This window comes from Malassezia globosa, assembly GCF_000181695.2.
Source record: "Malassezia globosa CBS 7966 chromosome Unknown mgl_sf_7.1, whole genome shotgun sequence".
Lineage (NCBI taxonomy): Eukaryota > Fungi > Basidiomycota > Malasseziomycetes > Malasseziales > Malasseziaceae > Malassezia > Malassezia globosa.
In genome coordinates this window covers 274175-290246 of record NW_001849865.1, presented here as the reverse complement: position 1 = coordinate 290246, position 16072 = coordinate 274175, and the positions used below count along the sequence as shown (strand labels likewise).

Sequence of the window (16072 nt, the reverse complement as noted above, 5' to 3'; positions counted from 1 at the left end):
TGGGACCAACGATGCATGCTGCCGACGATTCGTCCATGGTCCCTACCTACTCAAGGACTATGAATGTAAATGTGTGCGCGACCAGCTGGGGAGCCATTGTCTCGAAACCAGAGCGCCTCAAGCACATGTTCTCCTGCAGGCATGTTCCACGTCACCGCATACGATGAACCATCCCAGTGACCCTGCGCCTCCAGTCCATCCAACAGGACGCGCACGCCCGCCTGCGGCATATCCTTGTCCACGATCCAACGCCATTGTGTTGAGCGTGTGCCTGGTGGAAGTGCCAGCGCATGTGATGGACACGTATCAAGGCGTATGTGCGCGTGGGCCTGTGACTTGTCGCCGTCTGTATATACATGCAACGAGGTCCATGGTGGCAATGGATGCGTCGCCAACCCTGCTGAGCTTTCTTTCTCCGACATGCACGAATCTGGTGCCAGAAAGGCCGTTGGGTGTGGCGGCCAGGTCTTTGAATCCATGTCTCGAATCACGCGATCCAAAGGCACAGCTGTGGATGGCACTGCCGCGGCAGTTGTGGGCGTCGATATGGCATGTACGCCAGCAGGACGCGCTGATCCAAGTATCGACACAGTTGCCTTCGTGGTTGGAAATGGCGCCACTGACGCCGACGCCGAAGCCGAAGCTGACGAGGTCGCTTCCGGCGCTGACGGCATCTGTTTGGGCATAAGCTTTGGACCTGCCATCGGCATCCTCGAAATCGGCATTTGTATGGGCGATGTCATGGAACCTGGCGTTTGGACGGACATCATATCAGCTGTTTGTGTGTGCGACTGAGTTGGTGCTTTCGCGGGCAATGGCGTGGCTGTCGTCGACGTTGTGGGCATTGGGTTTCGGACATGCACAATGGGTGGCGTCTGCGCTGACACCGATGGGGGTGGCGGCGGCACAGCGCCAGGGGTACCTGGCGGCAAGGCCGCTTGACGGTGGTCATTGGGGTCCAGAGTAAATCCTTCTGCAAGCAAGCCAGGTATAAGCACATTATCTAGATGTCGCCAAAGTGCTTGAGCATCATTCCATATTTGAGAGCCTTCTTCATTGTAGAACTGTGCATTACTCAGCATCAAACGAATGTCCGATACTAGTGCATGTGGGTTAATGTACTCTTTCAAGTCTAGCTTGCGCTCAATGTCCGCGAAGCACAGCGGCTGCCGAATAAACTGGTAGTAGTCCGGGTACTCGTCACGAGACGGCAGCTCCATGAACATCTCTGAGTACGCGTGACCCTGCAAGTCTTGTGCTGCCACCATATTTTGCACGGCCCAGCGGAGCATGGCCTTGAGTCGTTTTCCTCGTGGAGCGCCACGACGTCGTCGTTCAGCCAGGTACGACGCTGTCGTGGGCGACGGAACCGTAGGACTCTGGTTTGGTTGAGATGCAGACTCGATGATGCGCGCCACGGTCGGCGAGTACGTGCGTTGTGAGTCAGGCGTGGACGTGGCCAGCCCTGGTGTCATGGTCGATGGACGAGAAGTGGATGCTGTTGACATGGGCGTTGTCGTCGTTGTCTTTGCTGGTGCGGCAGATGTATGCGGCGTAGAGGATGTCGTGGATGCGGCTGGAGCAGACGATGCACTTTGTTCGGCATGCTCAGCTGGTCCGGGAGATGCAGTCTGTGAGACCGAGGTGGACGGCACAGCCATCTTGGCCGGCGTCGCCGGTGTGTGTGGGGAGGCGGCCTCAGGTGTGGCTGAAGTATCTGGAGCAGCAGCTGAAGCCACTTCTACAGCGCCAGCCGAGCCAGGCGTAGGCGCTACTGCCGAGTCTTGCGCCGGCATCGGTTTCGATCCGTTTTCAGACGCGTGCACCTCGGGCTTCGACGGTGCAGAGGTGGAGGAAGAAGACACCATGGGGGCGTCCGTGGTGGCTGGGTTTGTCTTCTTGTCGGTTTGAATGACCGGCGCTTCCACGGTCGAAGAACGCGGCGCGCGGAGCGTAATCTTGTGGCTCCGCATGGGCACCTTCTCCAAACGCTGGTCGGCGTGACTGAGCCATTCATCATACGCTTCAGCACACGCATCTTTGACCAAACTGTGCAAGTCGCGAGCTTTAAGCCAGATATCGCTATCACGAACATTGAAACGCTTTGCATTCGTGCACATGAGTTCGAGATCCTGCTTAAAGTCTTGTAGAAATGCATACTCTTTTTGCTTCAGTTTCTGGCGCACTTCCGCTAGTGAGATGGGGCGCCGAATCACCACGTAGTACTCTGGGTACTGTCTTTGACTGGGCAATTTGAAAAAGGGATCTGCCAGCAGTCCATCATCGCGTTGATCACGCTCACTAGTGACGCGTTCTAGGACTGCACGTCCCATCGAAGCGACATCGTCGGCTGTCGGCACTGGCGGCTCCGTCGAGTTTGCACGCTCCACAATACGCGCGCTCTTCCGTGGCTCTTCGTTCGCATCTCCAGCGTGGGACCTGCGCAAGCGCACCTTGGTGATCGGTGATGACATTCACTTCGTCACTCGACACGCACGACACGCGTCACACTTAAAATACACACACACGCACACGCACGTATTCTAGGCCCCTCTGCACAAGCGGCAGAGTTGCCACAATTGCTACCACACGCGTAGGGTCGGATAGCCACGTGGCACACTGATGTGGGATTCACTCACACGCGCAACATTGCATTTGGTTGGCCTCCTGCCAAGGACCAGCTCTCTCAACAGTCCCTCGCGTGCAAACACGTACACGTATACGTTCACGCAGTATGGCACGCCAAGCGCAAGTGCCGGGCGGTGCGGATCCTTTTGATGACCCATCCATAAAAAGTGCCGTGATGGGCGGCGACGTAGATGACTTGGAGTCAAATCCGTTCGAAACGACATCGCTGAAGCGTGGCGACAGTGTGTACTCTGCGCGAGTGGATCTGGACGAGCAGGAAGAGATCTATCCAACAAGCACACATGGAACAGCACCAGCGACAACTATGCGCATGGATGATCTTGAACGCCGCGAACGCGAAATTGAAGAGCGCGAGCGTGAGCTGGATGCGCGGACTGAGCGTATGCGACAATTCGGAAGGAACAACTGGCCACCGTTCTACCCCATTGTGTATCAGGATATCGCAGGTGAAATTCCTCCTGACTCGCAATGGATCATGAAAGACGTGTACCATCTGTGGCTTCTGCTTGCCGCCACGCTCGTGTGGAACTTTGTGACGTGTCTACTCCTACTGATTCTTCAGGGAAAAATCAGTGATCTGGTCATGAGCATCATCTACATGGTTGGCGTGGGAGGCGCTAGTTTTTTCCTATGGTTCCGCCCTTTGTACTACGGTCTTATGAAGGAACACTCGCTCTTTTACTACGTATACTTCCTGTTCTGTGGTTGCCACCTGCTTTTTTCTCTTTATGCGTTCATTGGTGTATGGGCCACCGGCTGTGCGGGCGCTCTGATGACCATTCGACTCTTGGCAAACAGCCATTGGGTTACGGGCGCATTCAGTCTCGTATCGACGCTTGGCTTTTTCGCGCAAGGCGTTGGTCACTTGTGGTACTACCGGATCATCTGGCGTCATAACCATGAAAAAGGTCACACGTTCGATCAGGCCAAGGCCGAGCTCGCATCTCACGGCATGCGTGCATACTTCCTCAACAGTGCACGCATATGATGTGGATCCCTCGTAGACACACTGGTAGTGCTCTACGTACGTACTTGTATTCATGCCTTCATCCCTAGTATCAAGCCCGGGCACCGCCAGGGCCGCCTATGCTGCGGCCCTCGCCCCATTTTGCCGGGCGCTTGTAGCACAATTCTATCGACAAGCGTTCTTTGTCAATCTATGCTCATGCCTGCAAACATACACTATGGATCAATGCGTGCCATGCAAGCCATATGTCTACACGAAGTAGAAGGGCGGCGCTAGGCTGAACAAGAGCGGGAATCAGAGAGGAAAAGGGGAGTGAAAGGGACCGGGACGAGCGCCCAAGCGATTGAAATACCGTGCATGCGACTAGTGGTGCGTTTGTTGCTGTTGCTGCTGATGCTTTGCACTGCTTTCCTTCAGGGCCAAGAGCTGCTTCGAGCGGAACGACTCGTAGTACGTATGTGCCGTCGTGTCGATCAGGTCATGTAAGTTTGTGCGCAATAAGAAATTGCGGAACGGCACAAACTCACAGTGCATCGGGTCCTCGATGTTGATCATGCCACACCGCGATTGGCGGCCACGCACAGGCATACCATCGACGTCGTATACCTTCGTAGAGCCAACAACTGCAAACGGTAGCATGGCCTGCACCTGGCTGCTCAGCTCACGTTCTTCCTCGTCATAGTCTTCATGGTCGAATGGGTACACTCGAATGTTGTTGTTTTGCAGTTCTGCACGCACTCGCTGCTTGAACAGATCACGCTCCTCGAGAGTAAGCGTATCGGCCTTGGCGATCACAGGAATTACATTCGCAATATCGCCTAGCTTCTTCAGTACTTGAATATCAATCTGGCGCAGCGAGTGGCCCGATGGATTGATAAAGAACAACACCACATGCACTCGAGTGTCGGGAATGTGTCGTTCACGCACAGCCGTCAGCTCCTTGCGCAGGTAAATGCTGTATTGGTCCTTGATGTACTTGATAATGGTTTCCCAGCTGTGAATATGTTAGATCCACCGTAACTCAAGGTCTTTCAAGTCAGTACATACCAGTGCTCGTTGTTGATGAGGTCACCGTACCCAGGTGTGTCAATCAGGTTTAGCTTGAGCTTCACTCCATTCTCAATAATCACTGTTATGGGTGTCAGTACATACCGGTCAACGTACCGTGTGAACCCGTGCTAATCGAAGTAGTCTGACGGATCTCATCTGACGGGTCCATTCGGCCCTTGCTTTCAAGCAATCGCGACGAAAACAGCGTGTTGATCATCGTGCTCTTTCCCAGTCCTGTCTGGCCCACGACCATCACATTAAACTGAAAGCCACGACGCATCATCTTTGATTCAACTTGCTTCGTCAACGTATCAAACCCCACATACCCATGGAGGGGCGTGGGCATAGGCTCGGGCAATGTCATCGTCGTGTTTGCCGTCTATCCAAAAGGGTGGGGGCGGATGGTCGTCGTCCAACGAGCGTCCATCAAGGACCGAATTAGCCTTGCCTTGCTTTCTTGCGCGCGCCCGGCCTGCGTCGCGCCCTGTCACGCGCACGTGACCATTCCACTTTTCACCCTTGTCCCTCCATCCACAAACTGTTGCGAATGTGAGAGTAGAATTGGATGTTGGATGGGTCCCTGATACTTAGCCCTTTCGTGCGCGCACGGCCGCAGTTGAGCTTACATCGTCCCTTACTGGCGCACTCGTATCAAAAGCACTCATTTCGGGGCTTGCTTTTCTGATCATATTAAGTCATATCCATGCTTCGTTAAGCTTATTGGATAATCCTTGCCCCTGCGCACACTGTATCTTCTGTGCCAGTCCTAATTATGCGACGCTGGACAGCTTGTGGGGCCTTTCGCACTTACTTATCGGGTGCGAGGAAGAGCGAGTCTAATGATGCTCTATACTTGTTTGCCTCATCTACCAGTTTCGGGTAGCTCCCTTGCATATGTTCTTACATTAGAATATGATACTTCATTTCAAGAATATCATCAGTCGGAGAAGAAAGATAACAAGCATGTACATGAAACATGATGTGAGAATACTAATGCGGGCGAATGAGAGAAACAAAAAAACAAAGGTTTAAACGAAGAGAAAAAAAATCTAGGTAAGACAAAGTCTCAACTATACCCACAAGAAACTCGTAAAGGGAGAGAGCGGAGCTCAAATAAGGGTCTGAAGGAGGGACAGAGCTCTAAGCCTGAAAACAAAGAGAAACATTAGAACCAACAAAAACCTGAGGACCAAAGTAATACCCCATTTCTAGAGGAATACCGGAAAATATCAAGAAGGTCCAAGACTTGGGCATCGTCAAGTCTGAGCAGCCTAGCTCAGTCAAGATGGGTAACGACAGATCAGACTACGACAATGACGAATCTAAAGAATTCAAAATGGTGAGACAATGGTGAATGATACGTTCGCAGACGGTCATGGTCCGACTTCATCTCGTCCCTTCTCGTCATAGCAATGGTTTGACATATCATTTAAATCCAAACCATGGTAAGATCGGTCTGATCTCACAATGTGGAGACGGTTTACAATATAAGTTTCATAGAGTCAGCGGCAAAATGAACTGGTGGCTTGCGTCACCAAAGTTGGGATCCCATGAGTAGCATTTCTCGGCCGAAAACATTGCTGGTACATGTGCACCGCGGCAGAGCACGGGACGGGGTGTTGAGAAGGCACTACAGTAAGAGAGCCCGCTTTTCGGCCGAGTCAAATTTGCTGGCAATGAACGAACATAGCGCACGCCGGGTGGTTTCGGTCTTTCTGCTGCCTGCAATTGGCTGACGGGGGTGGTAGCGGATTGCCGGGCAGCCAACCCGGGTCATGGGACGTGAAGCGCCAACCTCCGCTACTTTCTTGTCCCCTCACCTCATTGTTTGAGCGAAACCAAGCGCCATGCCTATCATTCAGCGCTCTGCCGTTCGCGCTGTTTCGCGCGCTTCTCGCATGGCAAGCCGTGTGGCTCGCCAGAATGCCGCTGGTCTGTCGACAGCCGCCCGTGTGGCTGCTCCGTCGCTGCGCTCGGCTGGTGTGCCCAGCATCGCAAAGGCCATGAAGACGCCTGGTATGTATGACGAACCACCCTTTATCCGATCAGAACAGATGACTAACACAATTTAGCTCGTGGTCTTGCGACTGAGGCCGCCTCGGGTGCTGGCCAGGTTGGCAACATCCGCGCCGTTATCGGTGCCGTTGTTGACGTTCACTTCACGGGTGAGCAGCTTCCAGCCATTTTCAACGCCCTGGAGGTCCAGGACATGAAGAACGGTGGCCGCCTCGTTCTTGAGGTCGCCCAGCACCTTGGTGAGAACACTGTCCGTTGCATTGCCATGGACGGTACTGAGGGTCTGGTGCGTGGCCAGAAGGTCCTGGACACTGGTGCCCCCATCACTATCCCTGTCGGTGATGGTACGCTGGGCCGTATCTTGAACGTCATTGGTGAGCCCATTGACGAGCGTGGTCCCGTTAAGACCGACTCGTACCGCCCTATTCACCGTGACCCCCCGGCCTTCGTTGAGCAGTCTACAGATGCTGAAATTCTCGAGACGGGTATCAAAGTTGTTGACCTGATTGCTCCATACGCCCGTGGTGGTAAGATTGGTCTTTTCGGTGGTGCCGGTGTCGGTAAGACCGTGTTGATTCAGGAACTTATCAACAACATTGCCAAGGCCCACGGTGGTTTCTCCGTATTCACTGGTGTCGGTGAGCGTACTCGTGAGGGCAATGACCTGTACCACGAAATGATTGAGACGGGTGTCATTAACCTTGAAGGTGACTCGAAAGTGTCTCTTGTGTTCGGTCAGATGAACGAGCCCCCGGGTGCCCGTGCCCGTGTTGCCCTGACGGGCCTGACTGTCGCCGAGTACTTCCGTGACGAGCAGGGTCAGGATGTGCTTCTCTTCATTGACAACATTTTCCGTTTCACCCAGGCCGGTTCGGAGACATCTGCCCTGCTTGGTCGTATCCCATCGGCTGTCGGTTACCAGCCCACCCTCTCGACGGATATGGGTTCCATGCAGGAACGTATCACGACCACACGTAAGGGCTCGATTACATCGGTGCAGGCTGTCTACGTTCCCGCTGACGATGTGACTGACCCTGCCCCGGCCACCACCTTCGCCCACCTTGATGCCACGACAGTGCTTGACCGTTCCATTGCCGAGCTTGGTATCTACCCAGCTGTCGACCCCCTGAACTCGCAATCGCGTATGCTTGACCCTGATGTTGTCGGTCAGGAGCACTACGATGTCGCTTCGGGTGTGCAAAAGCTGCTCCAGGACTACAAGTCGCTCCAAGATATTATCGCAATTTTGGGTATGGATGAGCTGTCGGAAGAAGACAAGCTCACTGTTGAGCGTGCCCGTAAGATGCAGCGTTTCATGTCGCAGCCTTTCGCTGTTGCTCAGGTCTTCACTGGTATCGAGGGTCGTCTTGTTGCCCTTAAGGACACTGTTAAGGCGTGCAAGGAAATTCTCTCGGGCAAGCATGACCAGCTCCCTGAGGCTGCTTTCTACATGGTTGGCAACATTGAAGACGTTCTGGCCAAGGCTGAGGAGATTAGCAAGCAGTCTAACTAGACTAGATGTTACAGTCGTTCCATGTGGTAACATTCTGGTGTCGCCATGACGTATTATAGTGTGCATGTGTAGACTTGGCCCGTTGCTGCAATGGAAAAGTATTGTTACTAAGGAAAGGGAAAGGTTTTGTATATGTATGTCGGTGTCAAAATGTCACCACGCCTGCAAGCTATTCGTCGAGGATGCGATATGTATTCGTTCAAGCCGTCGTTGCGTTAGAAATAGTGATTCCAGTGGGCAAAATTTCTTACTTCATGAAAAAAAGCCCAAACATCACATTCATCTGGGTATATCATCGTCAGAGTTGCTCGATATGTAGCTTTCATTAGCACTCGTGTCAGGCGTGTACTTTAGTCTCGGACGGATGCAAAACCTTGACTCCAAGAGGTACATCGCCGACATCAGGCTGAGAAAAAATCGCAGTACGCGCCTGGTTTAATAAGTCATCAATCTTTGATCGACAACGTTCGTGAATTTCTTCCAACTCTTGATCTTGTCTCATGAACAGCTGCAAGACTTGGGAACCGACGCGCGGCTTGTCTGACATCGAGGTAGATTGTTGCGGGTCTGTGACAAACGGGATTGGCTCTTGCGTCATGTTTTTGCTATCGGGTTCGATTGGCAAATTTTGAAAAACCATTGATTGTCGCAATTCGCGCAGCTCTTTTGTTAGCTTGACTTTGCTGGATTCTAGTGCAGTATTTATTGCCAACAGACTTTTGTTGGATATTTCCAGGTCTAATAGCTTCCGTGCCTGTTTGGCATCTAACACCTCCGATGATTCCATGATATCATCCCCGGGTATAGAACATTGTGGTGACTGCAAGAAACTTGCATTGTCTTGTATCGGAGGTGATGATGACGACACAGGGAGAGATTGCATCATGTGCTCGGACCAAGAACCGCTAGTATCGCTGGCCGTAATGGGTATATTAGGCTGCGCAGTGCGAGCACGTAGCGATGTTAGAACTGGTGCAGAGGAAACATCCAGGTTCATTCGAGTCCGCTCCTGACCGTGTGCAGATTTGGCCGAGTACACATTTGAAGGTGAGGTTGCAAGTGAGCTGTGTCGTCCAATGAAGAAAGGCGGTTCAAATTCACTTCGAAATTTCATCTCCGCCTCATGCTCGTTAGGATTGGGAAAACTGCTCATTGATTCCAATGATGACACATGTATTGAGGATGAGGTAGGCGACACAAGTGTGGTAGTCGCTGATCTTTGTCCTGAATATACTCGAGCAGGACGCAAAGGCTTGTCAATGTTGCTTTGAGCAGAATTGCTGGGGCGTGAGGAAGGCATAGGTATCTTTGCTGAGGGTAAAAGAGGAGATGCTTGTGTCTTGATTGCATCAGATGCTGGAACATCCGGTTCTATCCATGCTGAACGCATAGTCGGTGATACTTTTGCTTGCAACTCCTGAGCTGAGCGACGAGTTGTTGCATTTGCCATGCGCATAGTAGGTTTGGCATGCGCATGGGTGGGAGGGGAAAGTGATGTTACCGGCACATTGCGCTGTAGCGAAGAATACGACGCTACTGAGCGTAGACGAGTCGGCTGAGGCCGCCGTTGCTCAGCAGATGTAGGGTTATTAGTCGAATGATAATGGTTTCGATGCGACAAGTGCTCTTGTGCAGAGATAGGCTCAGGGCTTTTTACGCGTGATCCTGTGTGCGGTACCACTTGCACTCGGGCTTTTAGGGGCATGGATCTCGTTTTGGCTTTATTTAAAGCAGGGACTGGCCGTGGCGTCTTCATCACATTTGTGTCTATAGCAGAAGGACCATATTGTGTTCTGGGACGTACTGAGCCCATATATAATAGTTTGTGACAGTTTCAATGCCACAAAAGGCTTGAACGTGGCAGCGTAGCGAGAAGTGAAGTGCAAGCACAAAGCACTGGTCTACGTCTCGTGAGGACGAACAACACTTGCTAGCAACTCCATTACCGACGTTGCGCGTGCCAAAGACACGTGGTCTCCACATTGGCGCACATTCCTGCTGTGTCTGCCAAGATTTTGGGTCGAGACGTTAACAGTCGCCAATTATAAGTGATGAAACCGTGCTCTCAAACAGGCACATGTAAAGTCGAGACAAAAGGCTACTAGATTTGAGAGTCTGTTTTACCAGATGTATGTCTATCCCAGGTCACCCATGTTTTTCAATACATGACGTTAACAGAAAACAAGTTCGTCCGTCAGTATGCTAACTCGCTATGAAGGAGGAGGAGGATGAGGAAGAGAACGTCGATTATAGGGAGAGAAAAAAATGAGGTGACGAAACCAGCCAGCTAGTTCAAGCATGTGTGTCCGTAGCGGATGCCTCTGATGGTGTGTGCGCTTCATTGGTTGAACCAGAAGACTGCTGTGCGTTTGGTGGAGCTTCCATACCATATTTGAGACGAACAGCTTCGAAGGTTTTGAGCATTTTTCGACGAGCACCAAGAGCAGCTACGCCCTTCTCTTCAAGAGCACGGTCATCCATCATGACCATTTCACGCCAATTGGAGCCTTCAAAGTTCGGTGTATATTTGTGCAGACGTAAGTGCCTGAGCCACGACGGAACGTCATTCAGAACAGAGATATCTGCCACTTCCTCTTCGCCCTGTGCCGGAGGCGCATGAGTGGATGACGATGCAGGTGATCCCGCCATAGTCCGAGATGTCTGTGGTGGGCTGTTCATCGAGCCTGTGGCACCACCAGCATGAGCGTAACGGTGGTTATTCGACCGGTTGGATGCGCGAGAGCCTTGAGTGCCAAAGCCAGCCATGCTAAGTTGCTGCTGCTGTTGCAAAATTTGCTGTTGCAATGCGAGCAACTGCGTAGAGTTCATGTTGTTCAAGCCTCCCATGCCGGCCATTGTGTTCATCATTTGCAGATTTGCGGGATTCGAGATACCACCGGATGGGCTTTGCAAACCAGCGAGTGCATTGGGACTCATCGTTGGAATGCTAAAGTTACCGAAATGTGGGCTGTTCATCATGTTAGCGGGTGTGTTCGGAATCCCACCAGAGGCACCAGTAGCAACATTGCCAGCCCCATTCCCACTCCAGCTTGCACCACCAGCCTGTTCATACATGGGACCACTGGTCATGCCTCCCTGGGCACTGTTCGATGAAGCACTCTGGTTACCACGCATTATTCGCGAGGCTTCTTGGTTTTCAGCTTGGGCTGCCGAGACATGCTGGCTAAGTTGAGCAAGCTGAGCCGCTGTTGCTTCGAGCTTGGCATTGGTATCTTCAGAGGAGCGGTTGCTGTTGCTGCCGTGGTTGCTGTTGTTAGTGTTGTCGAGCATAGACATGATCGGAGTGTTTACCATACTAGCCCAACTGCCGCCCATGCTCATGGGGGAGAGTGTGTCGTCGAGCGGGCCACTCGCACGTGGCGAACGGAACACCTCGGTAGAACGTGGACGCTCGCGCGGTGTGCCATTGCTACTGCCTGTGCTCCTGGGCTTTTCTTGGACATTCTCGAGGGTTGAATTGCCTGTGTACGATGGCATCGAATCCATGGGTAATACGCCTGGAGCTGAAGTCCGGTTGGCCTTGAGTTTGCTTCGCTGCGCGGCCAGCGCGGCAGACACATCCGGGCTGCCAGAGCCATACAAGGACGCCGAATTCGGTGAGAGGAAGCCAGTGCTCTGACGCTGGAATGCACGCGAGTTGGGAGAGGCAGTCTTCATGGCTGAAGGCGACTTAATGCCCAACTGAGCCATCTTGGCTTCCAACTGGTCGCTCATGGCCTGGTTGGTGGGGTTTGGTGAGATGAAAGCACCGACGGGGTCATTTCGTGCCATTTGCTGAAGGACAGTGATAAAGAAGCGGATCTGCACCTGTGTTGATTCCTGCAAGAGACTGTACAGCGCTGCTGTACGCTCTGCTTCACTTAACACGCGGAACCCTGCACACAACGGTCAGTCGGTCAAGAAGCCAAGTAAAAGCGACTTCGCGTATGAGTACACGTACATTGTTCGATCGCACCGAGCTCTTCTTTGAAGTTTTGGTCCATAGAGGCGGCGGCCATTTCCTCTACTCAACAAAACGCGCATACACGCACACGCAAGGGTTAGTGATCTGCCCTGTATGCTGGCTAGCACATAAAGCGCGACACGTACCAAGGGTAGCCTCATAATTTTGAAGATCCTCAAACCATTTGTCAATCACATCTGTCTCAGGCGTACCCTGTTGACCGACAGGGAGCATCTCGGAGCTTGGACGTAGGTTACCAGGGCCCCTTGTGAGGCCACCAGCGCTGCCCATGCTAAGGTTGCGCGATGTGTCTTGAGAGGAATGAGGCATGCGCATCTGGCTGCCGTGCGAATATCGCAGGCCACCGCCACTGCCCATGGAGTTGGCCGATCGCTGGCTTTGTTGGTCTGGTGATGGAGAAGCTGAACTGCGCATGCTCGGGGAATATGATGAGCGCATCTTGATGAGAAGGGTACTTCTATTTTCCGCGTGTGTAACACAGCTCACACCACCCTACCAAAGTGCTCTCGACGCAACAATGTCCCCCTTCCCCGACACTTGAGGTTTGGATTGTGGCAAAGAAGCGTGTGTCCAGTCACGGCTTTCGACTAAGTGCCAAGTCATTCCGACGGGCGGACACGGTCCACAATCTCGATTCACTACAAACGTTTAGTCATCTATGCAGTCTGGCACGATCTCGTGTGCACTCAAGTACTATCGTCTAGGAGCGCAGCGGAAACTACTCAGTATCACACATCTTTTAGCAATTAAAACAAGCCTATGACCTGTCCTTCTGCGTCCAGGTCGATGTCATAGTATCCGGGGCGCGTATTGAGCCCAGGCATCGTCTGCATAGTTCCGCATAGCGGGTAGAGGAAGCGTGCACCCGCCGCGAGACGCACTTCTCGGATGGGCACCTTAAAGCCAGTAGGCACTCCTTTTCGCAGAGGATCGTGCGACAAAGACAGGTGCGTCTTGGCCATACAGATAGGCAAGTGTGCATATCCCTGGCGCGTGTAGGTATCAATTTGTGCTTGGGCTTCCGGTAAAATGTCGATGCCATCTGCACCATACATGCAGCGAGCGATTTTCTCAATCTTGGCCACAATCGGCTGGTCCAGCGCATACAGGAACTGAAATTGTGACTCGGTGTGATCAAGCTGCTCTACAATGGCATTCGCAAGCGGAACGGCGCCTGCACCTCCGTTTGCCCAGTGATCTGACGGCACAGCAGCGTCTGCGCCAGCCTCCAGTGACCGTTGCACAACCAAATCCAGCTCTGCTGGGGTGTCTGACGCGAATCGGTTTACGGCCACAATCACCTTGAGACCAAATTGCTTGGCATTCTGAATATGTTTCACAAGGTTGCCACACCCGGCATCGAGAAGCGACAAATTTTCCTGTGTGTATGCGTCACTAAGCGGCTTGCCTGGCGACACGTCCGGCCCGCCGCCGTGTGATTTGAGCGCACGCACAGTAGCGACAAGCACCACTGCATCTGGTACAAGTCCGCTCTCCCGGCATTTGATATTGCAGAACTTTTCCATGCCGATATCTGCACCAAAGCCTGCCTCGGTAATGACAAAGCCCGCTCGCTCGCTTGGCTCGTGTGCCTCACGACCTGCGAGTTTGAGTGCCATTGCATCCGCAAGGATGGACGAGTTGCCGTGCGCAATGTTCGCAAATGGTCCTGCGTGCACAAACACAGGAGTGCCCTCCAGTGTCTGCATTAAGTTGGGCTTGATTGCGTCGCGCATTAGCACGGCTAGTGCGCCACCCACACCGAGGTCATCGGCGGTAATTGGCTCGCCCTGCTTGTTGGAGCCCACGACCATCCGGCCAAGTCGTTCGCGCATGTCGACCAAGTCGCGGCTGAGAGCAAGAACAGCCATACACTCCGATGCGACGGCTATGTCAAAGCCAGTTTGACGCGTGAGTCCTTTCTCCGTTGGTGACTCGCCGATCGTGATCTGCCGGAGGTAGCGATCATTTGTATCGACAACACGACGCCATGTTATGCTCGCTGGATCCAGGTCCAGGCGCGCGAATCGGCGGCGCTCATCCTCAGTAAGTGTGTCGGGATCCGTCTTGTTAATTTGAAGTTTGCGTAGCCGCTTCAGCATCACTTCCGAGAACTTCCGCACCCCTTTCTGTCTGGGTGTGAGGCGGTCATACAGGGCAGCATCACTCTGGGTCGCCTCGTGGAACATGCGCGTGTCGATGGCTGCAGCGAGCAAATTGTTCGCCGCCATCACGGCATGATTATCTCCCGTCAAATGCAGGTTGAACTCTTCCATGGGAATCACTTGCGAGTAGCCACCGCCCGCTGCACCGCCTTTGATGCCAAACGTCGGGCCCTGTGATGGTTGTCGCACGCACGCAAACGATGGACGCTTCAAGTGCGCGCCCAGGGCTTGCGCGAGGCCAATCGTCGTTGTGGACTTGCCCTCGCCGAGCGGCGTGGGGGTGATGCCGGCAACCACGACGTACTTGCCATTGATGCGTCCTTTCAGGCGCTCTAAAATATCTAGTGACACCTTAGCCTTCGCTTCGCCATACGGCTCTAGCTCACTGCGCAGAATCCCAATCTCCCGGGCCAAAGAAGTGATGCGCTTGGGCACCTGAGCGCGTGCAATCTCAATGTCACTTGGCACAGGCCTCTGCAGCACAATGGGGTTCAGCTTTGTCACCCCGCGAGGGATTTCAGCTTCTCGGTCAGCCCGCCGTTCGGCCGCGGTCAGGACATTCTCCATAAGCATCGCTACCGTCATCGGGCCGACGCCGCCCGGCACAGGCGTGATGGCACTTACGACGGGCCATGCGGATTCATAATCCACGTCACCCACGAGGCGCTGTCCTGATTTCTTCGTGGCATCTGGCACATAGTTGATACCAACATCGATGACGACAGCACCAGGCTTAACCCACGATCCCTGAACGAATTGTGGATTGCCGATGGCGACGACCACAATGTCTGCCATAGCAAGAACCTGCTGCACATGCTTGCTATGTCTGTGAACCTGAGTCACGGTGCAGTCTCGAGAACGAAGCAAGTGCGTTACTGGATTGCCGACAATGTCACTGCGACCCATCACTACAGCGAAGAGTCCTGCGAGATTGTGCAGACCGACAGACTCAAGCAAGCGCAACACTCCCACAGGCGTGCAAGGAGCAAATTTTGGATTGCAGGCCTTGGAGGATAGTTGGCCGATGTTAATGGTGTGAAATCCGTCGACGTCCTTGCTAGGGTCGATTTCTTCGGTGATACGGCGCTCAGCATCAGTGTCAATGTGGTCGCCCAACGGAAGCTGCACAAGAACACCATCCACACTCGGATCATCGTTCAGTGAGCGGACCTTGTCCCGAATCTCAGCCTCTGTGGCACCACTTGGCAGTTTGATGTGTTGCGCACGGATCCCACACTCGGCGGCGGCCAGACTCTTCATGCGAATGTACGTTGATGAGGCATTGTCCAAACCCACCTGTATAATACAAAGGTATGGCTCTACTCCTGCTTGTCGCTGCTTCAAGGCTTCGACGCGCTGTGCGACAGAGCTGCGGATTTTCCTGCAACGTCAGTGAACGCGTGTCTAAAAGTAGGAGTGCACGTACGCCGCAATCTCAGTGCCATTAATGCGTTTGTCCAACGGAGGCAAAGGTGCTACAGCACTCATAGCGTGACGAACAGATTGTGCAATGCAATGGGGCCTTAAGCGCCTATTTGTTTTCCCACTGTGACACAATGAGAGCACTGTTGATGCCAGACGCATGGGCATATGCTCGCCAGCCGACACTGGACTACCAACAAAGGGTATGGATTGAGGAATTATGCATCAGCTGGGTGTGTGTGTAAATTGCCTCGCTACACGTCCTTTCCGTGGAGGGAGAGGCGAGGCTTGACTGGCTAGTAGTC

At 53.2% G+C, this 16072-nt stretch overlaps 7 protein-coding genes across 7 annotated transcripts; 2 read left to right on the top strand and 5 right to left on the bottom strand.

Moving 5' to 3' along the window:
• Nucleotides 1-50: 50 nt before the first annotated feature.
• On the bottom strand, nt 51-2333 carry MGL_2909 (uncharacterized protein; the record flags this gene model as incomplete). The annotated part of the gene is made up of 1 exon (XM_001729871.1): nt 51-2333. One exon carries the CDS (start codon nt 2331-2333, stop codon nt 51-53), a length of 2283 nt encoding a protein of 760 aa, XP_001729923.1.
• A 401-nt stretch (nt 2334-2734) lies between these two features.
• On the top strand, nt 2735-3637 carry MGL_2908 (uncharacterized protein; the record flags this gene model as incomplete). Its single annotated transcript, XM_001729870.1, has 1 exon — nt 2735-3637. The coding sequence occupies one exon, from the start codon at nt 2735-2737 to the stop codon at nt 3635-3637; it is 903 nt and encodes a 300-aa protein (XP_001729922.1).
• A 342-nt stretch (nt 3638-3979) lies between these two features.
• On the bottom strand, nt 3980-5030 carry MGL_2907 (uncharacterized protein; the record flags this gene model as incomplete). The annotated part of the gene is made up of 2 exons (XM_001729869.1): nt 3980-4610; nt 4765-5030. 2 exons carry the CDS (start codon nt 5028-5030, stop codon nt 3980-3982), a joined length of 897 nt encoding a protein of 298 aa, XP_001729921.1.
• A 1845-nt stretch (nt 5031-6875) lies between these two features.
• MGL_2906 (uncharacterized protein) lies at nt 6876-8195 on the top strand (the record flags this gene model as incomplete). Its single annotated transcript, XM_001729868.1, has 1 exon — nt 6876-8195. One exon carries the CDS (start codon nt 6876-6878, stop codon nt 8193-8195), a length of 1320 nt encoding a protein of 439 aa, XP_001729920.1.
• Nucleotides 8196-8532: 337 nt separating this feature from the next.
• On the bottom strand, nt 8533-9651 carry MGL_2905 (uncharacterized protein; the record flags this gene model as incomplete). Its single annotated transcript, XM_001729867.1, has 1 exon — nt 8533-9651. The coding sequence occupies one exon, from the start codon at nt 9649-9651 to the stop codon at nt 8533-8535; it is 1119 nt and encodes a 372-aa protein (XP_001729919.1).
• Nucleotides 9652-10487: 836 nt separating this feature from the next.
• MGL_2904 (uncharacterized protein) lies at nt 10488-11987 on the bottom strand (the record flags this gene model as incomplete). Its single annotated transcript, XM_001729866.1, has 1 exon — nt 10488-11987. The coding sequence occupies one exon, from the start codon at nt 11985-11987 to the stop codon at nt 10488-10490; it is 1500 nt and encodes a 499-aa protein (XP_001729918.1).
• A 939-nt stretch (nt 11988-12926) lies between these two features.
• MGL_2903 (uncharacterized protein) lies at nt 12927-15605 on the bottom strand (the record flags this gene model as incomplete). Its single annotated transcript, XM_001729865.1, has 1 exon — nt 12927-15605. One exon carries the CDS (start codon nt 15603-15605, stop codon nt 12927-12929), a length of 2679 nt encoding a protein of 892 aa, XP_001729917.1.
• Nucleotides 15606-16072: the final 467 nt, after the last annotated feature.